At 37.7% G+C, this 25,055-nt stretch overlaps 1 protein-coding gene across 2 annotated transcripts in view; it reads left to right on the top strand.

Moving 5' to 3' along the window:
• Positions 1–319: 319 nt before the first annotated feature.
• Positions 320–25,055, top strand: part of prdm6 (PR domain containing 6) — a 124,671-nt gene continuing 99,935 nt past the window's right edge. The window contains exons 1-4 of one of the 2 annotated variants that reach the window (XM_055011440.1): positions 320–458; positions 2,340–3,049; positions 13,345–13,493; positions 16,554–16,712. In XM_055011440.1, the coding sequence (XP_054867415.1) occupies positions 2,347–3,049; positions 13,345–13,493; positions 16,554–16,712 (1,011 nt within the window). In that variant the 5' untranslated portion in view covers positions 320–458; positions 2,340–2,346. The remainder of the gene's footprint in view (positions 459–2,339; positions 3,050–13,344; positions 13,494–16,553; positions 16,713–25,055) is intronic. The other variant, XM_055011441.1, reaches the window with a different exon arrangement.

The following is a 25,055-nucleotide window of genomic DNA, read 5'->3' on the forward strand; positions in this document are numbered from 1 at the left end:
TATGCATCTGACGTGAAATCTGTTGATTTTTTTTCCTGTTAGTTTTGGATTAAATGGCAAAAATAGACAAGTAACTGTACTGTTGAGGCAGATTTGAGCATGTCAACATTAGTTTTAGGTGTCAATAAAGATCATTTGAATGATTTAAAGTGAGCAGAAAGGACAGTAAAGAAGCGGGGAGTGAAAATGGAGAAAACTGTGGAGGTGAATGGAAGCAGTGAGGCGGTAGAGAGACTATGGATGGTGATGGGGGAGAGAGAGGGGAGGGCAGAGGGTGAGAGAGCGGAGGAGAGAGAGAGGGAGGGAGGGAGGGGAGGGAGAGACTCGCAGCGGCCGCTCCGGTAGTTTTGGCTCCGGAGACGCGCAGGACGCAGTGAAGTGTCCCGGTTCCCCTCGATGGTTCACCGCAGCCCGGAGGAGGGACCGAGCTTCCAGGAGCCGCAGAGCCTCTGACAGCAGTAAGCCTCTCCTGCTCTCCGACAACTTTCACATTCAAACACAAAAATAAAGCCTCGACACATGAAGGGAACTCGGAGGAAACCAGCGGAGCCTCCTCCAGCCTCCGCCCGCAGAGCGAAGCCTCCACCCGGACCCGAGCAGCACGCAGGACCGCCGACTTCTCCTGGACTTACCCGGATCTGCTGCTTTACTTTATTCACATTAAACTTTTTCTACGTCTTAAACTAACCCAAACCGTGCCTGTGAATGTGTGCGCGCGTTTTTTTCCTCTTTTATTCGGTGCGTTTTTTTCGTGCGTAAAATCCCGAAACAAACCATCCGAGAGCCGCGGAGCTGAGAGGGTTTGGAGTCCTGACAGTTTTATTGGCTTAGAGCTCAGAAATAACATTCAAACTGTTTTATCTGCAGATCCAGGCTCAGTTTCTGTGGAAAGAAAAATACTCAAATGTGCAGTTTTATTTTGGATAAAAGCTGCAAAAAGACTCCTTAGATTAAAAAAAAAAAGATTTTATTAAACTGAACTTCTAATTCTGCTCATGTTGCAGGCTTTAATAGTTTATTTTCTTTAATATTTAAATTTTTATTGCCTCCTCATAATATTTAAATCATAGCGTGTGTGGATTTTTATTCATTTTGCATCTGCAGAACTCATTTCCACACAATCCGACTCTTTATTTCAAATAAAAACACCTGAAATTTTATGTTTTAAATCGTTTTTCTCCTCAAACAGCAGCGAGTGTCTCATGAACAGACCGAACAAACTGAGCAGCTGCAACTAAAACACACCTGAAACATCAGCTGCTGCTTCTGTTTTCTGTAATTAGTACAAAAATTGTACGTTTAAAGAGGGAATTCTGGATTTAATTTCATCTTTATCAGCTCAGTTTGAAGCTTGAATTGTAAAAATGTTGGAAAATCACAGGAGAGAAACAGATCCGTTAATGAAAAATGTGTTTTAGGATCAATTTATAGCAGAAAAAGATTAAACTTTGCTCTGTTTTACGCCTAAAGCTTCATTTTAATGTAATTTTGATCAGAGAATTTACGCATTTATAGGTTTTAAAGTCTGTTAAATCTAAAAATTAGAAGAATACCGAATGAAACGCAGGACGAGGCGACATCTGTGAACTCCGGCTGGTTCGGCTGAAGGTTTAATGTGAGAAATAAAAACTGAATTCTGCTTCTGCATCTTTTTAGGGTGAATTTAACTCAAACACACTTTAATATCAGCGGAGTTTGGGGTTTTGGTGTCAGTTAAATGCCTGAAGAGTGATTTTAATGTTGGGAAAAGGAGAATGAATGAGATAAAAGTGTGTGTGAGGATGAGCCACTTGTTGTGTCTTTGGATGTTTTTTTTGTATGATTTTCTGGTTAATTTGTGGGTAATTTTCCGTATGTTTCCAGTTTATTTTCTGGATGATTTTCAGGATGTTTCTGATTTATTTTCTGCTTAATTTGTGGGTGATTTTCTGGATGATATCTGGATGATTTTCAGGACGTTTCTGATTTATTTTCTGGATGATATGTGCTTCATTTCCTGCATGTTTCTGGTTTATTTTTCTGGACGATTTTCTGGTTATGTTCTGTTTATTTCCTGGATGTTTCTGTGGATGATTTTGTGGATGATATGTTTGATTTTCTGTTTATTTTCTGTTTGATTTTGCGGTTAATTTCTGGATGATTTCTGGTTTATTTTCTGGATGTTTCTGGTTTATTTTCTGGACGATATCTGGATGATTTTCAGGACGTTTCTGATTTATTTTCTGGATGATATGTGGTTTATTTTCTGGACGATATCTGGATGATTTTCAGGACGTTTCTGGATGATATGTGCTTTATTTCCTGCATGTTTCTGACGGATCTGTCCCCCTGTTCTCCAGCAGCACCATGCTGAAGCCGGGCGACCCGAGCGGCTCGGCCTTCCTGAAGGTGGACCCGTCCTACCTGCAGCACTGGCAGCAGCTCTTCCCTCAGGCTCAGCTCAAAGCTCCTCTGGTTCCTCCGGCCGACCGCCTCTCCATCCCCGTGGACGCTCTCCGCCCGTCCCGCCTGCACAGCCACCTCCTGGCCTCCTCTCACTGCACCTCCTCCTCCACGTCCTCCTCAGCAGCAGCTTCCTCCTCCTCCTCCTCTTCCTCCTCCTCGGCTCTCACTCCGTCCTCCTCCATCTCCATCTCCACCTCCCAGCTGCCCGTCCCCCAGCAGATCGCCCTCTTCGGCCAGGCTCTGGCCCCGGTCTGCTCCGGTCCTCCAGGAGCTCCAGGAGGAGGAGACCTGGTGGTGGTGGTTCCTCCGGAGCAGCAGCAGCAGCAGCAGCAGCAGCAGCAGCAGCAGCAGCAGCAGCAGGGCCTGAGTCTCCTCCACCCGGTCAAGGAGCAGAGCTGTGGGGGGGTGGGAGTGGGGGTGGGGGTGGGGGTGGGGGTGGGGGTGGGGGTGGGGGTGGGGGTGGTGTCGTCCAGCGTGAAGAGCAGCGACGATGGAGGGAAGTCCAGGTTCAAGCTGACGTCTGAGGAGCTGGACTACTACCTTTATGGACAGCAGAGGATGGAGATCATCCCTCTGAGCAACCAGACGGGAGAAGTCAACAACCGTACGTACACACACAGTAACACACTGTAACACACAGTAACACACTGTAACACACAGTAACACACTGTAACACACTGTAACACACAGTAACACACTGTAACACACTGTAACACACACACTGTAACACACTGTAACACACACAGAATAACACACTGTAACACAGACAGAATAACACACTGTAACACAGACAGAATAACACACTGTAACACACTGTAACACACACACAGAGTAACACACTGTAACACACAGTAACACACACACACACTGTAACACACACAGAGTAACACACAGTAACACACTGTAACACACAGTAACACACACACTGTAACACACTGTAACACACACAGAATAACACACTGTAACACACAGTAACACAGAATAACACACAGTAACACACACACTGTAACACACTAACACACACAGAATAACACACTGTAACACACAGTAACACAGAATAACACACAGTAACACACAGTAACACACACACACACACTGTAACACACTGTAACGCACACAGAGTAACACACTGTAACACACCGTAACACACCGTAACACACACACACACACACAGTAACACACACACAGAGTAACACACTGTAACACACAGTAACACACTAACACACACACGCTGTAACACACACACAGAGTAACACTGTAACACACAGTAACACATACAGTAACACACACACAAAGTAACACACTGTAACACACACAGTAACACACACAGTAACACACACACAGAGTAACACACAGTAACACAAAGTAACACACATCCTCAGCGGTGACCTTTTGACCTCAGATCTTCATCATGACTTTTTTTCCAGTTTCCTGCAGCTCAACAGCTTCAACTTTCAGATTTGTATGCAAAAAAACAGCACAAATATTAAAATAAAGTGTATTTATATTGTATTTATTCAAAACTATATGAGTGTTCTCATGTAAAATCATCTCAAAAATGAGCCTCAACAAACAGATATGCAAAAAAATCTCAGAAATTAGGTAAATAAGCTCTTTTTATTATCGTATTGAGACGTCAAGCTTATTATTTATATGCAAAAACGACACCAATATTAAAATAAAGTCTATTTATGTTGCATTTATTCAAAATTAGAGGAGTGTGTTCATGTAAAATCATGTAAACAGTGAATAATAACAAGTTATTGTCCTAAAAAGTGGCACAAATATTAATATAAAACATATTTATGTCACATTTATTCAAAATTATAGGAGAGAAATTGTGCAAAATCATCTGAAAAGTGAACCTTAATGAACAAATGTGCAAAAATATCTCAGAAGTTACATAAACATTTTTTATTAGCAGATTGAGAAGTTAAGCTGATTATTTATGTGCAAAAATGACTCTAATATTAATATAAAGAAGAATTATGTCGCATTAATCCAAAATTATAGGAGTGTATTTGTGTGAAATCCCCTCAAAAGTGAACCTTTAGGAGAAAATATGCAAAAATATCTCAGAAATTACATAAATAAGCACTTTTTATGAGCAGATTGAGACGTTAACCTGATTATTAATGTGCAAAAATCCCACTTATAACGTGATAAATTGTATTTATGTCACATTCATCCAGAGCGTTTTTGTGTAAAATCATCTGAACAGTGAATCTTAAACAAGCAAAGATCATTTAAATGTCAGAAATAACATTAAAAGGTGTTTTATTAGCAGATTGAGACTCTTTTTTTGTGGAAATAAAGAGAAAAATCATCATATCCGCTGCATTTTAAGATCATTTTATTTAACTCGGCTCATATTTCTGCTCATGCTGGAGGCTTTCATGGGTTTTTTTTCTCTTCATGCCGGAGAATATTATTATAAAGTTTATTTATGTCGCATTAATTCTATAATTATAGGAGAGTTTTTGTGTAAAATCATCTCAACAGTGAATCTGAATGAGTAAATATGCAACAATATTATTTAAACATTTTTTATTAGCAGAATTAGACTCAGAATAAATATACTTTTAGGATGAAAACAGTAAATACGGTTGTTTTATTTAAATTCTGCTCATGTGGAGGATTTTATTGGGTTTTATTCTGTTTAATATTCATCATAAAATGTATTTATTCTGCTCTTATTGAGGATTAAAGGAGAGGATTTGTGTAAAAATCATCTCAAAAGTTAAACTCAATGAGGAAACAAGCAAGAAAATGAAGCATGTTTTTATAATATCTGCAGAAACGTAAAATTAAATATATATATTATCTTTTAATTGTAATTTAATCCATTTTATTACCCAGTAGGTTTTCACACAGGAGGAACATTAAAGTTTAAGAATAAAGATGAGCAAATATGTCAAATCTAAGTTATTATTAGTCATGAAAATTAAAATGAATTAAGGTTTGTTCAGTTTTAATATTTTAAAATCTTAAAATTAAATTATTCCTGTAAGATTTATGAGTTTCTTTGCATTTGAATCTTAATTCTGTGCATTTTTTTAAGCTGCTTTTTAAAATAAATCCATCATTTTAGTCCAATCAGGTGAAATTTTCACCATAAATTATAAATTAACCTGGAAATAAATTAAGGATCATTTGAGATTTCTGAGCCATTTTTACTATATTTTTATTTATCTTATTTCATGGAGCGAATGTTTGATGTAATATCTGGTTCAGTGTCGGTGGGTTTTTTAAAGCTGCAGCTGCAGAGGTTCTCCAGAGGTTCTCCAGAGGTTCTGCTGGAGCTCCAGGATGAGGGTCAGAGGTCAGAGGTCAGCGGCTGCTGGAGGCTCCGAGTTCATCTGAACCGGAGTCCGGTTAGATTCCCGTTAAAACACAAAGGTCCTCTTTATTTCTGCACCTGTTCACGTCCAAACCAACATCTAAACATCTCATCTCACATATATTTTAATTAAATTCATTTGAAAATGGAAAAAAAATCCGAACAGCGCCACCGGAAAGATTTAGAGGATGATAAATTAGTTTTTCTATCCATGAAAATCAGATTTAAAGCCATTATTCTGAAGGAAAATGAACTTAATCCGCGTTAAATCTAAATCTCAGTCTGAAACGGTGTTTTTTACTCGGATGTGTGCGCGGACAGATGCCGACATCGCGCCGTCTGAGGAGCAGCTCTCCGGGACCCGGAGGTGCGTTTCTTCACTGAGTCGGGGCGTCCCGGTGGATCGTATAAAACACAGGGAGTCTGAAAACACACCGAAGCGGCTCGTTTCTGCGCGTAAAACACACCGAGGAGCCAAAAATCCCGCCGCTGCGCAGGTTTGGAGAGGATTTCTGAGCCCGATTTAATTCCATCTGGCAGTTTTTTTCTTTTATAATATTATTTAATATACCATCAATGTAATAATAAGTCGCAATAATTATAATTTAACACGTGAAAACCAGAATTCACGGCGGTTATTGGAGCATTTTATTTATATTATAACGATATAAAACCAGATTGTTGCGCATTAAATGTGCGTAAAAAGCTCAACGGCTGCGTTTTTTGCTGCCTTTCTGAATTATTTCTTCATTATATTGCATTTATTTGCATATTTATAATAGTCCTGAAGTAATAACAGTTAATTTCTGTCGATTTAAACACTCCCGTGATATTTTTATGAGGCTTTTTGCTCCATTTCTTGATTGTTTTAACGCGTAAAATGCGCGCATTTTGGCACCGCTTCGGTTCCTTTGAGTTTATAAATTTATAATAATCCTCAGATAGAAGGTCGGAGATTGTTGCTGCTGCTGCGGCTGTAACTTCAGTGCGTGCTTGTGTGCGTGTGTGTGTGTGTGTGTGTGTCTCCGTGGTGTGTATATTCCGCGGTGATAAAACGGACCATCAGCAGTAATCTGAGTCGATACGCGCCGGCAGCACCGATGAGGGATGGAGGGACAAGCAGGAATTAATTGCCGTATATAGTTTTGTGTTTGTGGGGGGGGTGGGGGTGGGGGTGGGGGAGGAGACAGGATAGAGGGGGGAGGAGGGGGGGCAGACGGGAGGAGGAGGGGATCGATCCAGCGGCCGACCGGCCTCCTATTTATCATCCCAACAGAGCTGGATGGAGGTCTCTGTGGTGTGTGTGTGTGTGTGTGTGTGAGAGAGATACACACACACACACACGCACGCACACACACACACACGCACGCACGCACACACACACACACACACACTCTCTCTCCTTCGTGTCTGACCTCGATTATTAATTACACCAATAATAATAATAATAATAATAATAATAATAATGTTTTCTATGTTTAGTCTAATATTCCAGTTTACAGTTAAGGTTTTTATATCTCAGCAGTGACTCAATGAGTAAATATGCAAAAACATCTCAGATATCATTTTAAAAAATGTAATTAATCTTCAATATGTAAAAAATACTCAAATTAATATAAAGTATATTTATGTTACATTCATTCACAATTATAGGAGAGTTTTCATGTGAAATCATCTCAAAAACGAATTGTAACAACTAAATATCTCAGAAAGAGTGTAAACATTTTTTATTAGCCAATTGAGATGTTAACCTTCATATTTATATGTTAAAATGACATAATATTAATATAAAGTGTATTTATGTTGCTTTTATCCAGAATTATAGGAGACATTTTCTGCAAAATCATCTAAATAAAAAGCCTTAATCAGTAAATATGCAAAAATATATCAAATATAGTTTAAAGAAAATGTTAATATTATTATTTGTATGGAAAATATTAACACCAATATTATAAAGTGTATTTATGTTGCATTTATTCTGGATTTTAGGAGAGAAATTGTACAAAATCATCTAAACAAGACGACATAATGAGTAAATATGGAAAAATATCTCAGATGTCATTTTGAAAATTTAATTAACCCCAATATTTATTATATGTTAGAATGCCTCTAATATTAATATAAAGTGTATTTATGTTGCTTTTATTCACAATTATAGGAGAGTTTTCATGTGAAATCATCTTAAAAGTGAAACTTAATGAGTAAATATGCAAAAATATGTCAGATATAGTTCAACATTTTGTTAATGTGATCATTTATATGCAAAAATGAGACTAATATTAATATAAAGTGCATTTATGTTTCATTTATTCAGGATTATAGGAGAGTGTTTGCACTAAATCATCTGAACAGAAAGCTGTAATGACTAAATATGCAAAAATATCTCAGATATTATTTTAAAAAATAATTAACCTTCATATTTATATGTTAAAATGCCTCTAATATTAATATAAAGTGTATTTATGTTGCTTTTATTCATAATTATAAGAGTGTATTTGTGTAAATCATCTCAAAAGTGAAGCTTAAGGTGTAAATCTGAAAAAGTATCTCAGGTATATTTAAACATTTTTTGTTAATGTTATTGTTTCTATACAAAAATGACATGAATGTTAATATAAAGTGTATTTATGTTGCTTTTATCCAGAATTATAGGAGATATTTTCTGCAGAATCATCTAAACAAGAAGCCTTAATGAGTAAATATGCAATAATATCTCAGATATAGTTTTTAAAAAGTTTACATTATTATTTGTAAAATATTAACACTAATATTAATATAAAGTGTATTTATGTTCATTTATGCAGAATCATGGGAGAATTTTTTTCTAAAATCACCTAAAATGAACCGTTACAAGTAAATATCTCAGCAATAACATAAATAAACATATTTTATTAGCAAATTCAGACATTAACCTGATTATTTATGTGGCAAAATCACATTTATGTTATTATAAAGTGTATTTATTTTGCATTTAATCAAGATTTTAGGAGATTTTTTGTTCAAATTATCCCAAAAGTGAATCTTAGTGAGTAAATATGCAAAAATATCCCAGATATCAGTGAAATCCTTTGTATTAATGTTATTATTTATATGTAAAAATGTCACTAATATTAATAGAATAAAGTTTTATTGTAGTTTATGTTACCGTACACTGGAACTCTGTGCATCGTCTCATATCAGCTTTATTTAGAGGGAAAAACCAAATAAAATAAGGTAAAAGAAATAGAAATATACATTATAACAATAAAATAAGTGCAGATTATTAAAAACTTCACTTAATATAAAAATAGATACCCTAATATAAAGTGTATTTAATAAAATAATTATTAATAATTTAAAATTCTAGAAGAGTTTTCATGTAAAATCATCTCAAAAATGAAACTTAACAAGAAAATATGTAAAAACATCTCAGAAATAACTTAATAAATTAATCTGATTGTTTATGTGTAAAAATGTCAATAATATAAATAATGTATTTAGTCGCATTTATTTAAAATTATAGACAAATTAAATTATAGGAGAATGTTAGTGTGAAATCATCTCAAAAAACTGAATTATTATTATTAATTAATTGTACAAAAAATTTTTAAAATTGAATTAAATATAATAGTTTATTTCAAGTAATATCTCTGGAAGATTTTTAATTCTGATTCTGATATTTTATAATATGTTATTATTATTATTATTATTATTATCATCATCATCATCATTATTATCATCATTATTTTTGTTGTTGTTGTTGTTGTTGTTATTATTATTATTATTATTATTATTATTAATAATAATAATAATAATAATAATAATAATAATAATAATAATAATAATAATAATAATAATAATAATAAAGTTTCAATTTGATAAATAAATTAGCTTTAAAGACTTTGGAAAAAACAATAAATGTGTTTAAAATCTGTTTATATGTCATTAAAGAGAATTTATGAGTTTTTAAGTTCAGAAAAATTTTATTAAATCAAATTAAATTAAAAGAAGATTTTGCAACAGAAAACAAGATTGATGCTACAATGATTTATAAAATTTTAAATATAAAATATAAAACCTTTTTATTTCAAACTATTTTTCTGGAAGATTTTTTAAGGCTGATTTGGATATTTTAGTATGATTTTAAGAATTTACAGTTTAACTAAATATTTCCCTAATTAATTAAATTAAATTACTTCAATAATAAAATTTTAAATGTTGTTAAAAGTGAAGTTTAATTAATAAATCAGTTTTTGGGATTTTGGAAAAAATAATAAATGTGTTTAAAATCAGTTTCTCTGTCATTAAAGAGAGAATTTCTGAATTTTTAGTCTCAGAAAAGTTAAATTAATATCATTCATAAATCAATAATTATTTTAATTCAAAACAAGATTGATGGCTACAATTTTAAATATCAAAGACTTTTTATTTGTGTTTTAAATCAGGTTTTTTTTGTCATGATAAAAGCTAATCTCTCTGTTTTGTACGGCATTTTTAAGGCGGATTTTATTGTTTTTATGACATTTTTAAACAGATATTTTAAACTTTTGTTACTTTTATGCACAATAAATCTATAATTTAAATAAATAAATAATCTAATATTTATTAATAAATTATTAAACAAACTTAAATGTTTATCTGAATGCACTAAATGTGCGTTTGAATTAAATCTGTTATGATAAGAGATTAAATTATTGTTTTTATATCATAAATTACACAGAGAAGATGCTTGAGGCTGATTTTTTAAATGTATTTATTAATTTATAATGAATACCTTTTGATATTTTTAGGCAAAACAAGGCTGTAAAATCTACTAATAACTTAATTAAAATTCATAAAACGTCAACTGTTCTGATTTTCAGCTCCATTAATTTTCAGAAGTTTTGAAAGACGGCTGTTTATATGTGAAATATACGTGTTTTAAAGTTTTTTTCTGATTTATTCTGACGCAAAAAATGATATTTTTGGATAAATTTTTAAAACTTTATCACTTTTTGGGAAAGTAATCCACAAATGCAATAAATGAGAATGGATTTAGAGTTTAATAAAATAGTTAAATTGAATATTTAAACGTTACATGTATGATTTTTAATTATTTTAATCTAACGAAGTTACATTTCTATGAATTCCAGTATTGTGAACTTTTGATAAACAGTTTAAAAACAGAACATTTCTGACTCAACGACACATTGACTGACGGAAAATTTTGTATATTTCTTACAAATCTTCAAGTAAACTGCAAAGAACCCACAAGTTACACATGAAAATGTTGGACGTTGCTGCAGATTTAAGCAGCATCAGTTGGATAAATGAGACGTTTAAAGTTTGTGCTCTGCGATGCTTCGGTTTCAGTTTTCCTCTATTTTCTGTAGTTTTATTGATCGATAATGATAAAAATGTATCAATAAGAGAAGTAATGGAGCAATTATTAACTGTTAATCGCAGCCCTTTAGTCTTTACCTGAACAGCAGCGGATCAGAAATCCAGAATTTTATTCTCTGTCGGGGATCAAACCCCAGAATCCTACATTTCCCATGATGCAACAGGATGATGTCATTTCCTGATTGGAGGAAATCGTGTTGGAAGAGGACTGCTTTTGGTCACTGTGGATGTTTTGTGTCTCTTTGTGGTCATTTTGTGTCTTTTTGTGGCTCTTTTGTGATTCTTTATGATCAATTTCTATCTTTTTGTGGTCATTTTATGTCTTTTGTTGTTGTTTTGTGTCTCCGTTTGGCTGTTTTGTGTCTTTTTATGTTTTTTTTTTTGTCTCTCTGGTTGTTTTGTGTCTTTCTGTGGCTGTTTTGTGTCTCGTTGTTTTGTATCTCTTTGTGGTGACTTTTTGTCTTTTTGTGGTCATTTTATGTGTTTTTATGGTTGTTTTATGTCTTTTAGTGGCTATTTTGAATAATTTGTGGTGATTTATGTCTTTTGTGATTGTTTTGTGTTTTTTTTGTGGTGGATTTGTGTCATTTTGTGGTTGTTTTTTGTGTATTTTAGTGATTGTTTTGTGTTTTTTGTGGATGTTTTGTGTTTTTTGGGGATGTTTTGTGTCATTTTGTGGTTGTTTTTTGTCTCCTTTTGGCTGTTTTGTGTATTTTAGTGATTGTTTTCTGTCCTATTTTGAGATATTGTTAAAGTTTAAGGACTTGTGTCAGTTTGTCTTGTTCAGTTTTCTTCACTTGTTGTTCTGTGAAACCAGATAGTTTAGTTTTTTCTACCGATTGTTGTACTTTCTGTCGCTACTCCTGTGGTTTCAGTTTTTCTGTATTTAGTTTTATTTACTGATTTCTTCTCCTTGTTTCTTTGCTCACATGATGTTTAAACCAGAGTCCTTCTTTAAATCTGGGATTAATGAAGAATTTTTCCCGTTTCCTGGAGCGTGAAGCTGCTAGTAAATGACTGTAATCCAGTTTAATGGATGTGAATCATCACAGCACTCAGGATATTTGGGACAGAAAGCAGCAGAAGGAGGCTCTGAGCTGCTCTGTGGGACTTTTCTCTGCAGATAATCATCTCTCGTTATGTTGCTCCACTCAATTAACATCCATTACTGTCAGACTGCATCTCTGGGTAAATGTTGACACTCACTAATTCCAGCTCTATGCTGCTCTCCACATTTAACCTGAGAAAACACACAGACCACCACCTCCACAGCTCCAGGATCCTCTGTTTAACCAATCAGTCCATTTAAATACCATTCAAACCCTCATTTTAACTGTAAGAAGCAATGAAAGAGTCGCTTTTACTGTTTTAAAGCTCCGGTTTGGATCCACAATCATCAGTTTGACAGTTTCCTAAAAGAAAAATAACTTTTTTTAGAGCAGAAATACTGAAAATCAGAGTTCAGATTGGAAATATTAACTGTTTTTCCTGCTTTTACGCTCCTTTCTCGTGTTTTAAACATGAGATGATCATTAATTCATAAAGAAATAATCAGTAGATTAAACTATAATGAGACTATTTGTTATTCAGTCACTCCTACACACAATACTGCTTCATAAAATTAGCTTTTTAAATGTGTTTTTATTCACAGGCTGTGGTTGTTTTGTGTCTTTTTATGATCATTTTGTGGTTGTTTTGTGTCTATTTGTGGTTGTTTTGTGTCTTTGTGATCATTTTGTGGTTGTTTTGTGTCTATTTGTGGTTGTTTTGTGTCTTTTTGTGATCATTTTGTGTTTTTGTGGTTGTTGAGTCTCATTTTGTGGGTATGTGTTTTTGTGGTTGTATTGCATCTTTTGTTGTTGTTTTGTGTCTTTTTATGATAATTTTGTGTCTCTGGTGATTTTGTGTCTTTTTGTGGTTGTTTTGTGTGTTTTTGTGATCATTTTGTGTCTTTGTGGTTGTTTAGTCTCATTTTGTGGGTATTTTATGTGTTTTTGTGGTTGTTTTGTGCCTCTTTGTAAATTACTATATTATATTATAATTACTTTGTAAATATATGTAAATGATTACACATAAGGAGTTAAACACAACATTTACTTGAAAACACCTTTATAATCGCAGCTTTTTTCCAACAGAAACCAGAATGGGTGAGTTTGTTTTCTGCTGTTTCTTCTAAACTGTGTGTTTGGCCTCGGCAGGATGCGACATGTGTGCCGACAACAGGAACGGCGAGTGTCCGATGCACGGACCTCTCCACTCCCTCCGTCGCCTCGTAGGAACCAGCGGCTCAGCAGCTCCAGTCACGCTGCCGGACGTCCCTGATTGGCTGAGAGATCTGCCCCGAGAGGTGACACACGCCGTCTTTATGTTTTATATCACAACTGTACAGAGGAGATCAACGCAGACTGATGTCCATAAAGTGTAGACAGTTATTCAGGAAAAGGAGGAAAAATAAAACATCTGAAATATCAAATACAAAATAAAGCTGAATAGAGACGATACTCTGTAAAAAAACAAAAAAAAACAAAAACAGTATAAAAACCTAAAAATCTGTCATGAAAGGCATAGAAAGTGGTGGAATTCTGTGGTTTTACTAAATATTATATATATTTTGGCAAAGCAAGAACAATCTGTAAATTATTAGTTTAATAAGTGATTTATCATTTTTAATTCTTAATCAACATTATTATTATCTAATAATAATGCTGTTGCAGAAATAAAACATGTTATGTTTGACTCTAAAATTACACTTATTTTCTTTGTATTTAAATCAGAAAAAACAACATTATTTAGTAGATATTTGCCAGTATTAAGAAGAAAAATTATGTTAATTAAGGATGGGAAAATGATGAATCATTTATTAAACTGTTATTTTTTGTTTCCCTGTTTTGCTAAATTTCAGATTATGTTTAATACAATCATCAAAAAAGTATTAAATGACATTTGCTTAAAATTAAACAGTTTTTTGTACTTAAATCTGCTAAAAATAGCATTGTTTTTCCAGATATTTTTAACCTTTTTTTTAACTTTTTAAACATTATAGCATAGCATTATAGTATTTTGTTGTTATTTAACATATTTTTGGGGAACTCCTATGACCAGATTTGCACTTGTTCTTTTTATTTATTTTACAGATTTAGAATTTTTGTGTTATTAATAATAACAATAATAATTGGATTTATGTATGTATTTGTTTGTTTGTTTGTTTGTTTATTGTTTTTAGTGATTTTTAATTTTTGTATTATTAATGATGATAATTGTATTTATTTATTGTACAGATATTTAATTTTTGTAATATAAATGACAATTTTATTTATTCATTTATTTATTTATTTATTTTACAGTGTACTTACAGTAATGTAAGTTTGACATAGGCTTTTTTTTTTTACCAAGCTGGCTCAAAAAAATGTTTTTATTTGTTTAACACGAGAAGCTCTAGCTCCACAGCATCAGTTACCATGGAGATCCAGCTGTGCAGCATCAGTTGCCATGGAGATCCAGCTGTGCAGCATCAGTTACCATGGAGATCTAGCTGTGCAGCATCAGTTACCATGGAGATCCAGCTGTGCAGCATCAGTTACCATGGAGATCTAGCTGTGCAGCATCAGTTACCATGGAGATGTAGCTGTGTAGCATCAGTTACCATGGAGATCCAGCTGTGCAGCATCAGTTGCCATGGAGATCCAGCTGTGCAGCATCAGTTACCATGGAGATCTAGCTGTGCAGCATCAGTTACCATGGAGATCTAGCTGTGCAGCATCAGTTACCATGGAGATCTAGCTGTGCAGCATCAGTTACCATGGAGATCTAGCTGTGCAGCATCAGTTACCATGGAGATCTAGCTGTGAAGCATCAGTTACCATGGAGATCTAGCTGTGCAGCATCAGTTACCATGGAGATCTAGCTGTGCAGCATCAGTTACCATGGAGATCCAGCTGTGCAGCATCAGTTGCCATGGAGATCCAGCTGTGCAGCATCAGTTACCATGGAGATCCAGCTGTGCAGCATCAGTTACCATGGAGATCTAGCTGTGCAGCATCAGTTACCATGGAGATCTTGCTGTGCAGCATCAGTTACCATGGAGATCTAGCTGTGCAGCATCAGTTACCATGGAGATCTAGCTGTGCAGCATCAGTTACCATGGAGATCTTGCTGTGCAGCATCAGTTACCATGGAGATCTAGCTGTCTAGCATCAGTTACCATGGAGATCTAGCTGTGCAGCATCAGTTACCATGGAGATCCAGCTGTGCAGCATCAGTTACCATGGAGATCTAGCTGTGCAGCATCAGTTACCATGGAGATCCAGCTGTGCAGCATCAGTTACCATGGAGATGTAGCTGTGCAGCATCAGTTACCATGGAGATCTAGCTGTGCAGCATCAGTTACCATGGAGATCCAGCTGTGCAGCATCAGTTACCATGGAGATGTAGCTGTGCAGCATCAGTTACCATGGAGATCTAGCTGTCTAGCATCAGTTACCATGGCGATCTAGCTGTGCAGCATCAGTTACCATGGAGATCTAGCTGTGCAGCATCAGTTACCATGGAGATCCAGCTGTGCAGCATCAGTTGCCATGGAGATCCAGCTGTGCAGCATCAGTTACCATGGAGATCCAGCTGTGCAGCATCAGTTACCATGGAGATCTAGCTGTGCAGCATCAGTTACCATGGAGATCTTGCTGTGCAGCATCAGTTACCATGGAGATCTAGCTGTGCAGCATCAGTTACCATGGAGATCTAGCTGTGCAGCATCAGTTACCATGGAGATCTTGCTGTGCAGCATCAGTTACCATGGAGATCTAGCTGTCTAGCATCAGTTACCATGGAGATGTAGCTGTGCAGCATCAGTTACCATGGAGATCCAGCTGTGCAGCATCAGTTACCATGGAGATCTAGCTGTCTAGCATCAGTTACCATGGAGATCTAGCTGTGCAGCATCAGTTACCATGGAGATCCAGCTGTGCAGCATCAGTTACCATGGAGATCTAGCTGTGCAGCATCAGTTACCATGGAGATCTTGCTGTGCAGCATCAGTTACCATGGAGATCCAGCTGTGCAGCATCAGTTACCATGGAGATGTAGCTGTGCAGCATCAGTTACCATGGAGATCTAGCTGTGCAGCATCAGTTACCATGGAGATCCAGCTGTGCAGCATCAGTTACCATGGAGATCTAGCTGTGCAGCATCAGTTACCATGGAGATCTAGCTGTGCAGCATCAGTTACCATGGAGATCTTGCTGTGCAGCATCAGTTACCATGGAGATCTAGCTGTCTAGCATCAGTTACCATGGAGATCTAGCTGTGCAGCATCAGTTACCATGGAGATGTAGCTGTGCAGCATCAGTTACCATGGAGATCTAGCAGGTTGTTGTTTTTAATCACGCTGACCCAGTGTGTCGTCCTGCAGGTGTGTCTCTGCACCAGTACCGTTCCTGGTCTGGGTTATGGGATCTGTGCCGCCCAGAGGATCCCTCAGGGAACCTGGATTGGACCGTTCCAGGGAGTTCCTCTGCTGCAGGACAAGCTGCAGTCTGGAACTGTGAGGAACACCAGACACCTGTGGGAGGTACGATCATTATTTATCATTAAATTAGTGTCTCTACCAGCTGATCCTGGGGTTAAAATGGAAATAAAATCATCCTTTCATCGTCTGTAACCGTTCTGACCAACCACCACCAACATGCTGATAGGAAAGTTTACCCAGAATCCACTATTTTAAAGTCTTGAGATATAATTATTCAAAGATAGTTGACAGTTACTTAAAAACTGGTTCCAAATGACATGAAAGTCGTCCAAAATCACAAAAAAACACCAAAATTACTCAGTATTGTTCCAAATAAAACGTAAATCATACAAAATTAGTTAAACTTTGTCCATTTAGACTCAACATTTGTTCAAAATCAGATGAAAATCTGCCAAAAATGAAAGAAAATTAGTTGAGAATGAGTTTTTATTTTGCTAGAACTTGTTCTGACCAACCTCCTCCCAACATTAAAGTTTACCCAGAATGACCTTTTTAAAGTTTTATCTGGTGAATTATCAGAAACACATCCAGGGAACCAATGATTGTTTCTAGGATTCTAAACTGTTCCCACGAGGATACATCCCATAATACTGAAGATCACAGCTGGTTATAAAACTGGAATTATTTATTTTTTTGATAATCTTGAACATTTTTCAAGTGATTTTTGGACACTTCTTGGTAATTTTGCTTCATTTAAACTCCTTTAGGACAGACTTAGGATAATTTATGACAGTTTTATGTCATTTTAGTCAATTCTCAAGTCATTTTTGATTCAATGTTGACTTTTTTGGGGGTAAATTTTCAAAAGGCTTTTGGTATTTTGGACAATTTTCAAGTAATTTTTGGAAGTCATGAGATTTGAGAACAGATTTCAGGTGGGTTTTTTGTGTTTTTAAAATGGTTAATTTTGGAGACATTTCTGAGTAATTTTTGACAAATTTTGAGCCACTTTGGTCTAATTTTTGGTTACTTTGGTGTGTTTGTGAGTCATTGTTGACTGAATGTACGGTGGATTCCATTTTAAACAATGGCAAATCAGAAAATGATGCTTGATTTCCAGATTTCACAGCAATCCTGATCAAATATGACTCATAAATCTCTTTATATTTCACATCTGTAATTGCGTTAAATTTCAGACTGATTTGTAAAAGCAGTGTATTTGTACAAGGTGACAATTAAACCGTGTGATTTGTGTCCCAAACATCTTTAAAAATGGATAAAATATCTTTTAAACAGATTGGTAGTCGTGTTTTGTAGCTAATATACTGTAAGAGTTGTCTGTCATATTAAAATCCAGACATTTTCCAGATTTTGTGGATGTTTTGCTCGTTTACTTCTTTTTATGTAGCATCATTTGGTATCTGCACTGTAAAAAAAAATTTAAATTCATGCTTTCTGTCTGTAATTTTACTAGCTACCATTTATATTTTGACAAATCTCTAAACACCGTAAATTTTTAAAGAAATTACAGTTAAAAACGTTTAATTTTTGCAGTGTTTCAGCTTTAGAATTAAAAAAAAAAAGTTTTATGGTTTAAGTCCTGAGGCTGCTGTCGTTGAATTAAATCTCAGTTTAACAGGTTAAAGCGTTCTAATCTAAATAAATATTTAACGGCGGGAGCTGCTGGTATTAATCCAGTGAGTCTCAGAGCTGCCGTCCTGCCGCTCTGAGCCTGTCGGAGTGTTTCCACGTCGCCTTTCGGTCCATTGATCACAGCACATCGTATTTACATACACTGGCAGGAGAACGTCAATGTGGCCGTTATAAACAGCTGCATTAGCATTAGAGCCAGAGTGAAGCATGCTGGGAGATGGATGAGTCCCCAGTGGAAGAACTGCTAAAGGTCAGTCTGCTGACCGGACATCAGTCTCTGGAGGAGGAGGAGGAAGAGGAGGAGGAAGAGGAGGAGGAGGAGGAGGAAGAGTAGGAGGAGGAGGAGGAGGAAAAGGAGGAAGAGGAAGAGGAGGAGGAGGAGGAGGAGGAAGAGGAGTCAGAGGAGGGAGAGGAGGAGGAGGAGGAAGAGGAGGAGGAAGAGGAGGAAGAGGAGGAGGATGTAGGAGGAGGAGGAGGAAGAGGAGGAGGAAGATGAGGAAGAGGAGGAGGATGTAGGAGGAGGAGGAGGAGGAAGAGTAGGAGGAGGAGGAGGAGGAAGAGGAGTCAGAGGAGGGAGAGGAGGAGGAGGAGGAAGAGGAGGAGGAAGAGGAGGAGGATGTAGGAGGAGGAGGAGGAAGAGGGGGAAGAGGAGGAGGAAGAGGAAGAGGAGGAGGAGGATGTAAGATGTAGGAGGATGGAGGATGTAGGTAGAAGACATGATGATGGAGGTGCTTCAGAGGTCAGAGGACAGAAGAAGGAAGGAAGGAACTAAGGATTGTAGAGTAGGAAGGAAGGAAGGAATTAAGGATAGTATAGTAGAAATGAAGGAAAGAAGGAAGGAAGGAAGGAAGTAACGGTTGTTTTCTTCAGAAACTCTGAATGTGATCAGGTTCTAAACACCTCCTGACCAGTAAAACCAGTGGACCTTCCAGTTCAGACCATCTTCCTGCTGTAATTGTCTTCACTGGGACCCTTCTGTAGTTGTCTCCATTGGGACCCTGCTGTAGTTGTCTTCATTGGGACCCTTCTGTAGTTGTCTCCATTGGGACCCTTCTGTAGTTGTCTCCATTGGGACCCTTCTGTAGTTGTCTCCATTGGGACCCTGCTGTAGTTGTCTCCATTGGGACCCTTCTGTAGTTGTCTCCATTGGGACCCTGCTGTAGTTGTCTTCATTGGGACCCTGCTGTAGTTGTCTCCATTGGGACCCTGCTGTAGTTGTCTCCATTGGGACCCTTCTGTAGTTGTCTCCATTGGGACCCTGCTGTAGTTGTCTTCATTGGGACCCTGCTGTAGTTGTCTCCATTGGGACCCTGCTGTAGTTGTCTCCATTGGGACCCTGCTGTAGTTGTCTCCATTGGGACCCTGCTGTAGTTGTCTCCATTGGGACCCTGCTGTAGTTGTCTTCACTGGGACCCTGCTGTAGTTGTCTCCATTGGGACCCTGCTGTAGTTGTCTCCATTGGGACCCTTCTGTAGTTGTCTCCATTGGGACCCTTCTGTAGTTGTCTCCATTGGGACCCTGCTGTAGTTGTCTCCATTGGGACCCTGCTGTAGTTTTCTCCATTGGGACCCTGCTGTAGTTGTCTCCATTGGGACCCTGCTGTAGTTGTCTTCACTGGGACCCTGCTGTAGTTGTCTCCATTGGGACCCTGCTGTAGTTTTCTCCATTGGGACCCTGCTGTAGTTGTCTTCATTGGGACCCTGCTGTAGTTTTCTCCATTGGGACCCTGCTGTAGTTGTCTCCATTGGGACCCTGCTGTAGTTGTCTTCACTGGGACCCTGCTGTAGTTGTCTCCATTGGGACCCTGCTGTAGTTGTCTTCATTGGGACCCTTCTGTAGTTGTCTCCATTGGGACCCTTCTGTAGTTGTCTTCACTGGGACCCTGCTGTAGTTGTCTCCATTGGGACCCTGCTGTAGTTTTCTCCATTGGGACCCTGCTGTAGTTGTCTCCATTGGGACCCTGCTGTAGTTGTCTCCATTGGGACCCTGCTGTAGTTTTCTCCATTGGGACCCTGCTGTAGTTGTCTTCATTGGGACCCTGCTGTAGTTTTCTCCATTGGGACCCTGCTGTAGTTGTCTCCATTGGGACCCTGCTGTAGTTGTCTTCATTGGGACCCTGCTGTGTCCACCAGCGACCCTCCTCAGGGCCTCCAACCAGCCTTTGACCTCCTGCTGAGGCGCTGATCCGATAACTGGCTGTAACCTGCAGCAGATTATCGGCTGAAGGTCTCATTAGGCCCATCGATGGAGATCCGCTACAACTCAGCCACTGTTAAACTCCTTATTGACGCCTCCCAAAACAGGAAGTGATGTGTGTCCTATAGCCAATCAGGAGACTGTGTCAGGTTGTCCATGGCGACCAGGAAGGGCCACTTTTAATTAAGACACTGGATGGTTGTGGTGCTGCAGGATTCTACTGCTAGAGACATCGATCTGCTTAGAGTCCTCCGTTTAGGAAGGATCCTTTAATTAGACACAAAACTCTATTTTATTTATTTTTTTATTTTATTTTGTTTTGTTTTATTTTATTTTATTTCATGATCTAGTTTTCTTGCTGTCTGTCCATCGAAAAGATAGAAAAACAAACATTTGAAGATTCACTGATCAGCTGATTAATTCAATCAAAACTCAAGAAAGTTCATGAAAATCTTTCATTTCTTCCTTCCTTCCTTACTTCCTTCTACTATCCTTCCTTCCATCCATCCGTCCGTCCTTCCTTCCTTTCTTCCTTCCTTCTACTGTCTTTCCTTTCGTCCGTCCTTCTGTCCGTCCGTCCTTCTTTCCTTCCTTCCTTCCGTCTGTCCTTCCGTCTGTTCGTCCGTCCATCCGTCCTTCCTTCCTTCTACTATCCTTAGTTCTTTCCTTCTTTCCTTCCTTTCCTCCTTCCTTCCTTAGTTCTTTCCTTCTTTTCCTCCTTCCTTCCTTCCTTAGTTCTTTCCTTTTCTCCTTCCATCCTTAGTTCCTTCCGTCCATCCTTCTTCCTTCCTTCTGTCCTGCCTTCCCTCCTTCCTTTCTACTATCCTTCCTTCCTTCTTTAATCCCTTCCTTCCTTCCTTCTTTAGTTCCTTCCTTCCTTCCTTCCTTCCAGAGAAGAAAGTTCCGTATAAACATCAGGTTCTGATTCTGGTTCTTGATTCCAGTCTTCATCTTCTGTTTTGTTTTGTTTTCTTTCCATTTTTTCCTGAAGTTTTCTTTTGACCAGATCAGAGGCTGGAAGAGGAACCAGCAGCGACTGTCAGAACCTCGATCGTCTCGGTCTGAGGTTAAATATTTAGCTGCAGGTCGTCCGATGGACTCTTGAGGGTTCAGTAAATTCCTTACTTCCTGTCGGCGTCATAAAACTGATTCCAGAGTTGGTTTGTGTTTGTCCGTCGCTGTGTTCCCTGCAGACCGACTGTGTTTTAGTGGTTCGTGGTCTCAGCGTCCAGTAAAGACTCGCTCATGTTTTCCTGACTGACGTCTCTATTTGTGTTTCATTAAAGGATCTTTGACATCATCACTTTGATTACAGAATCATAAATAGTTTATGTCAAATTACAAGTGTGATGTCAGAGGAATTTATTACAGCCACAATAATAATAGACGCTTAAAGTCTGTTTTTTTGTAACTTTAAGCCCAAAATCTTTTTAGCTGTCGTTGGTCCATGTTTTATCAGATGTTAGTACCGCTCCACCGTCTTCTGTTTTGTTCAGAGTTTATTTATTTGTGGTTTTTGGAAGCCAGAACTAAGTTCTATCAAAATAAAGGTTCAATATCTCTAGAAATAAAACTTCCACAGACATGACACTAGGTGAAGACACACACAGAATAGTCTCCAGTAGATCCAGATGTCTTTAATGGATCCAGAAGAGGACAAGATTTTAAATATTGGTCCTTCAAAATGAAAAAAGTGCAGAATCTTCAAACTAGGCTGGTGTTGTGTCTCCATAAAATCCCTGTAAGTGTGCAAATATGGATGGATCCATATTTTCTTCCATCCATCCATCCATCCATCCATTCATCCATCCATCCATCCATCCATCCATCATTTCTTCCTTCCTCCAGTACATCCAGAAGACTTCAAATTATTAATTATTGGTCTTTGAAAATGAAAAAAAATGCAGAATCTTCAATCTGGTATTGAGGTCCAATAAAATTCCTGTAAATGTCTATATATGGATGGATCCATGTTTCCTACATTTCACCAACTTTTGAGGCTCTCACATCAGTAGAATTTCATATTTCCCTTTATCTTGTTTTGTCACCATGAAAGCCAGGGATGTCCTGATCCAGTTTGATGGCCGCTGATCCAACAAATAAATTTATTTTCCTAAATAACACCCCCTCCAGGTATCATAATATCAGCTGTAGTACCTAGTTGTTCCACCAGGTGGAGCCTCTTACTGTTTGATACTGTAGAGACCAGAGGAGGCGATGAGGTGATTAATGACCTCCAACCAGAGCTCATGTATTTAAGATAAACCGGCATCAACAACGATGTTTTGATAGTTTTGAGGCCCAAATCTATGACTGCCGGGCTTAATTCATGTCATCAATTATTGATTAATAATTCTGTGTTTTCTGAGAAGATTATTTAGAATTTGCCGCCACAGATTGTGATTGTGATTTCCCTTTATGATGTGACAGCAGATGTAAACAAAAGATCTGGTTTATGTTTTTACCAATAAGATCCGTTAAAAAAATGCCCCAATCAGCTCCAGTCCAGATGTTGAATATCGGATTAGGAAGTAAAAAGTGGTTCCTGCTATAGATAAACATATAGGTACGGAAACAAATAAAACGGAGAATAGTATGGTACTTTTCTACACTTTTTAAAAGAACCTCTAAATTCTCCTTTTTGGCCACACTGAGCTTGACTTTGTCCAGTACTTAGGCTGCCAAACTGCTGTGTTTAGCGCTAATTAGCAAATGTTAGCAAGTTAGCATGCAAAAGCAGTTAACATTGCAACATTTACGACGTTAGCATTGAGCTAAAAGTACCTGTGTAGCCTCAAAGAGCTGCTGTCATGACTGCAGACTTCCTCTGTGGTTCTTCAGAACTCAGATCTGGACACATCTGGACGCAGACTGGACCCAGACTGGACCCAGACCCGATTTGGTTCATGTTTATCGGTTCAGGTTTGACTTTCCTCCTCATCTTTTGTGATCTGGGTCTTAAAACTGTCTTCTAACGGCTCGGTTCTGTTTGGTTAAACCCACTCGGTGGTTCGGGTTAACTCGGTTAATTTCCCTCTCTGTGTGACATCAGCCTGTCGGCATGGTAACAGCAGCGGGTCCCAGAACAAAGCCAGGGTTTTCCATCACATGTTTGAATAACACGCTGTGTGTGTGTGTGTGTGTGTGTGCGTGCGTGCGTGCGTGCGTGCGCGCGCGCGCGTGTGAGAGAACACGTATGTAGCGTGTTTGATCCGAGTGTTTTCAGAGCCGCTGGTTGTTTCTGTGGAGCTTCACCTGCTGGGAGGAGCTGCAGTAAAAGTTCTCTTCAAGTTTTAAACCGACTTTAGAGGTTCTTCACGATCCCCGCAGTCGTTTATTCGACCTGTCAGCAAATATTTGATGCTTTTATACACTGTAAAAAAAAAAAGTTTTAAAAAAACTATTTATTTTAAAAACCGTGGCAGTAAAGGTGACAGAAAAAGTACATGATACTGTAACATCCAAAACAGTTAAAATAACAACAAAATCTACAAAATAATGGGTAGCATTATCTACCTCGGTACTGTTGGTTCTGGTACTTTAGGGTAGTATTACCTCGGTACTGTTGGTTCTGGTACTTTAGGGTAGTATTACCTCGGTACTGTTGGTTCTGGTACTTTAGGGTAGTATTACCTCGGTACTGTTGGTTCTGGTACTTTAGGGTAGTATTACCTCGGTACTGTTGGTTCTGGTACTTTAGGGTAGTATTACCTCGGTACTGTTGGTTCTGGTACTTTAGGGTAGTATTACCTCGGTACTGTTGGTTCTGGTACTTTAGGGTAGTATTACCTCGGTACTGTTGGTTCTGGTACTTTAGGGTAGTATTACCTCGGTACTGTTGGTTCTGGTACTTTAGGGTAGTATTACCTCGGTACTGTTGGTTCTGGTACTTTAAGGCAGTATTGCCCCGGTACTGTTGGTTCTGATGCTTTAAGGTAGAATTACCTTGGTACTTTAAGGTAGTATTACCTCGGTACTGTTGGTTCTGATGCTTTAAGGTAGTATTACCTCGGTACTGTTGGTTCTGGTACTTTAAGGTAGTATTACCTCGGCGCAGTTCGTTCTGGTACTTTAGGGTAGTATTATCTCGGCACTTTAAGGTAGTATTACCTTGGTACTGTTGGTTCTGGTACTTTAAGGTAGTATTACCTCAGTACTTTAAGGTAGTATTACCTCGGTACTGTTGGTTCTGATGCTTTAAGGTAGTATTACCTCGGAAATGTTGGTTCTGGTGCTTTAAGGTAGTATTGCCTCTGTACTGTTGGTTCTGATGCTTTAAGGTAGTATTGCCTAGGTACTGTTGGTTCTGGTACTTTAGAATACTATTACCTCAGTACTTTATTGTAGAATTCCCTCGGTACTTTAAGGTAGTATTACCTCGGTACTTTAAGGTAGTATTACCTCTGTACTTTAAGGTAGTATTACCTTGGTACTTTATTGTAGTATTACCTCAGTGCTTTATTGTAGTATTACCTCAGTGCTTTAAGGTAGTATTAGCTTGGTACTTTATTGTAGTATTACCTCGGCATGTTGCTCCTGTTGCTCTGCAGACAGAACATCTCTGCTGTGGAGGTGAATCGGGGTCGGTTCTATAAA

The sequence above is a fragment of the Amphiprion ocellaris genome, chromosome 6 (assembly GCF_022539595.1).
Source record: "Amphiprion ocellaris isolate individual 3 ecotype Okinawa chromosome 6, ASM2253959v1, whole genome shotgun sequence".
In the NCBI taxonomy this organism is placed as follows: Eukaryota; Metazoa; Chordata; class Actinopteri; family Pomacentridae; genus Amphiprion; species Amphiprion ocellaris.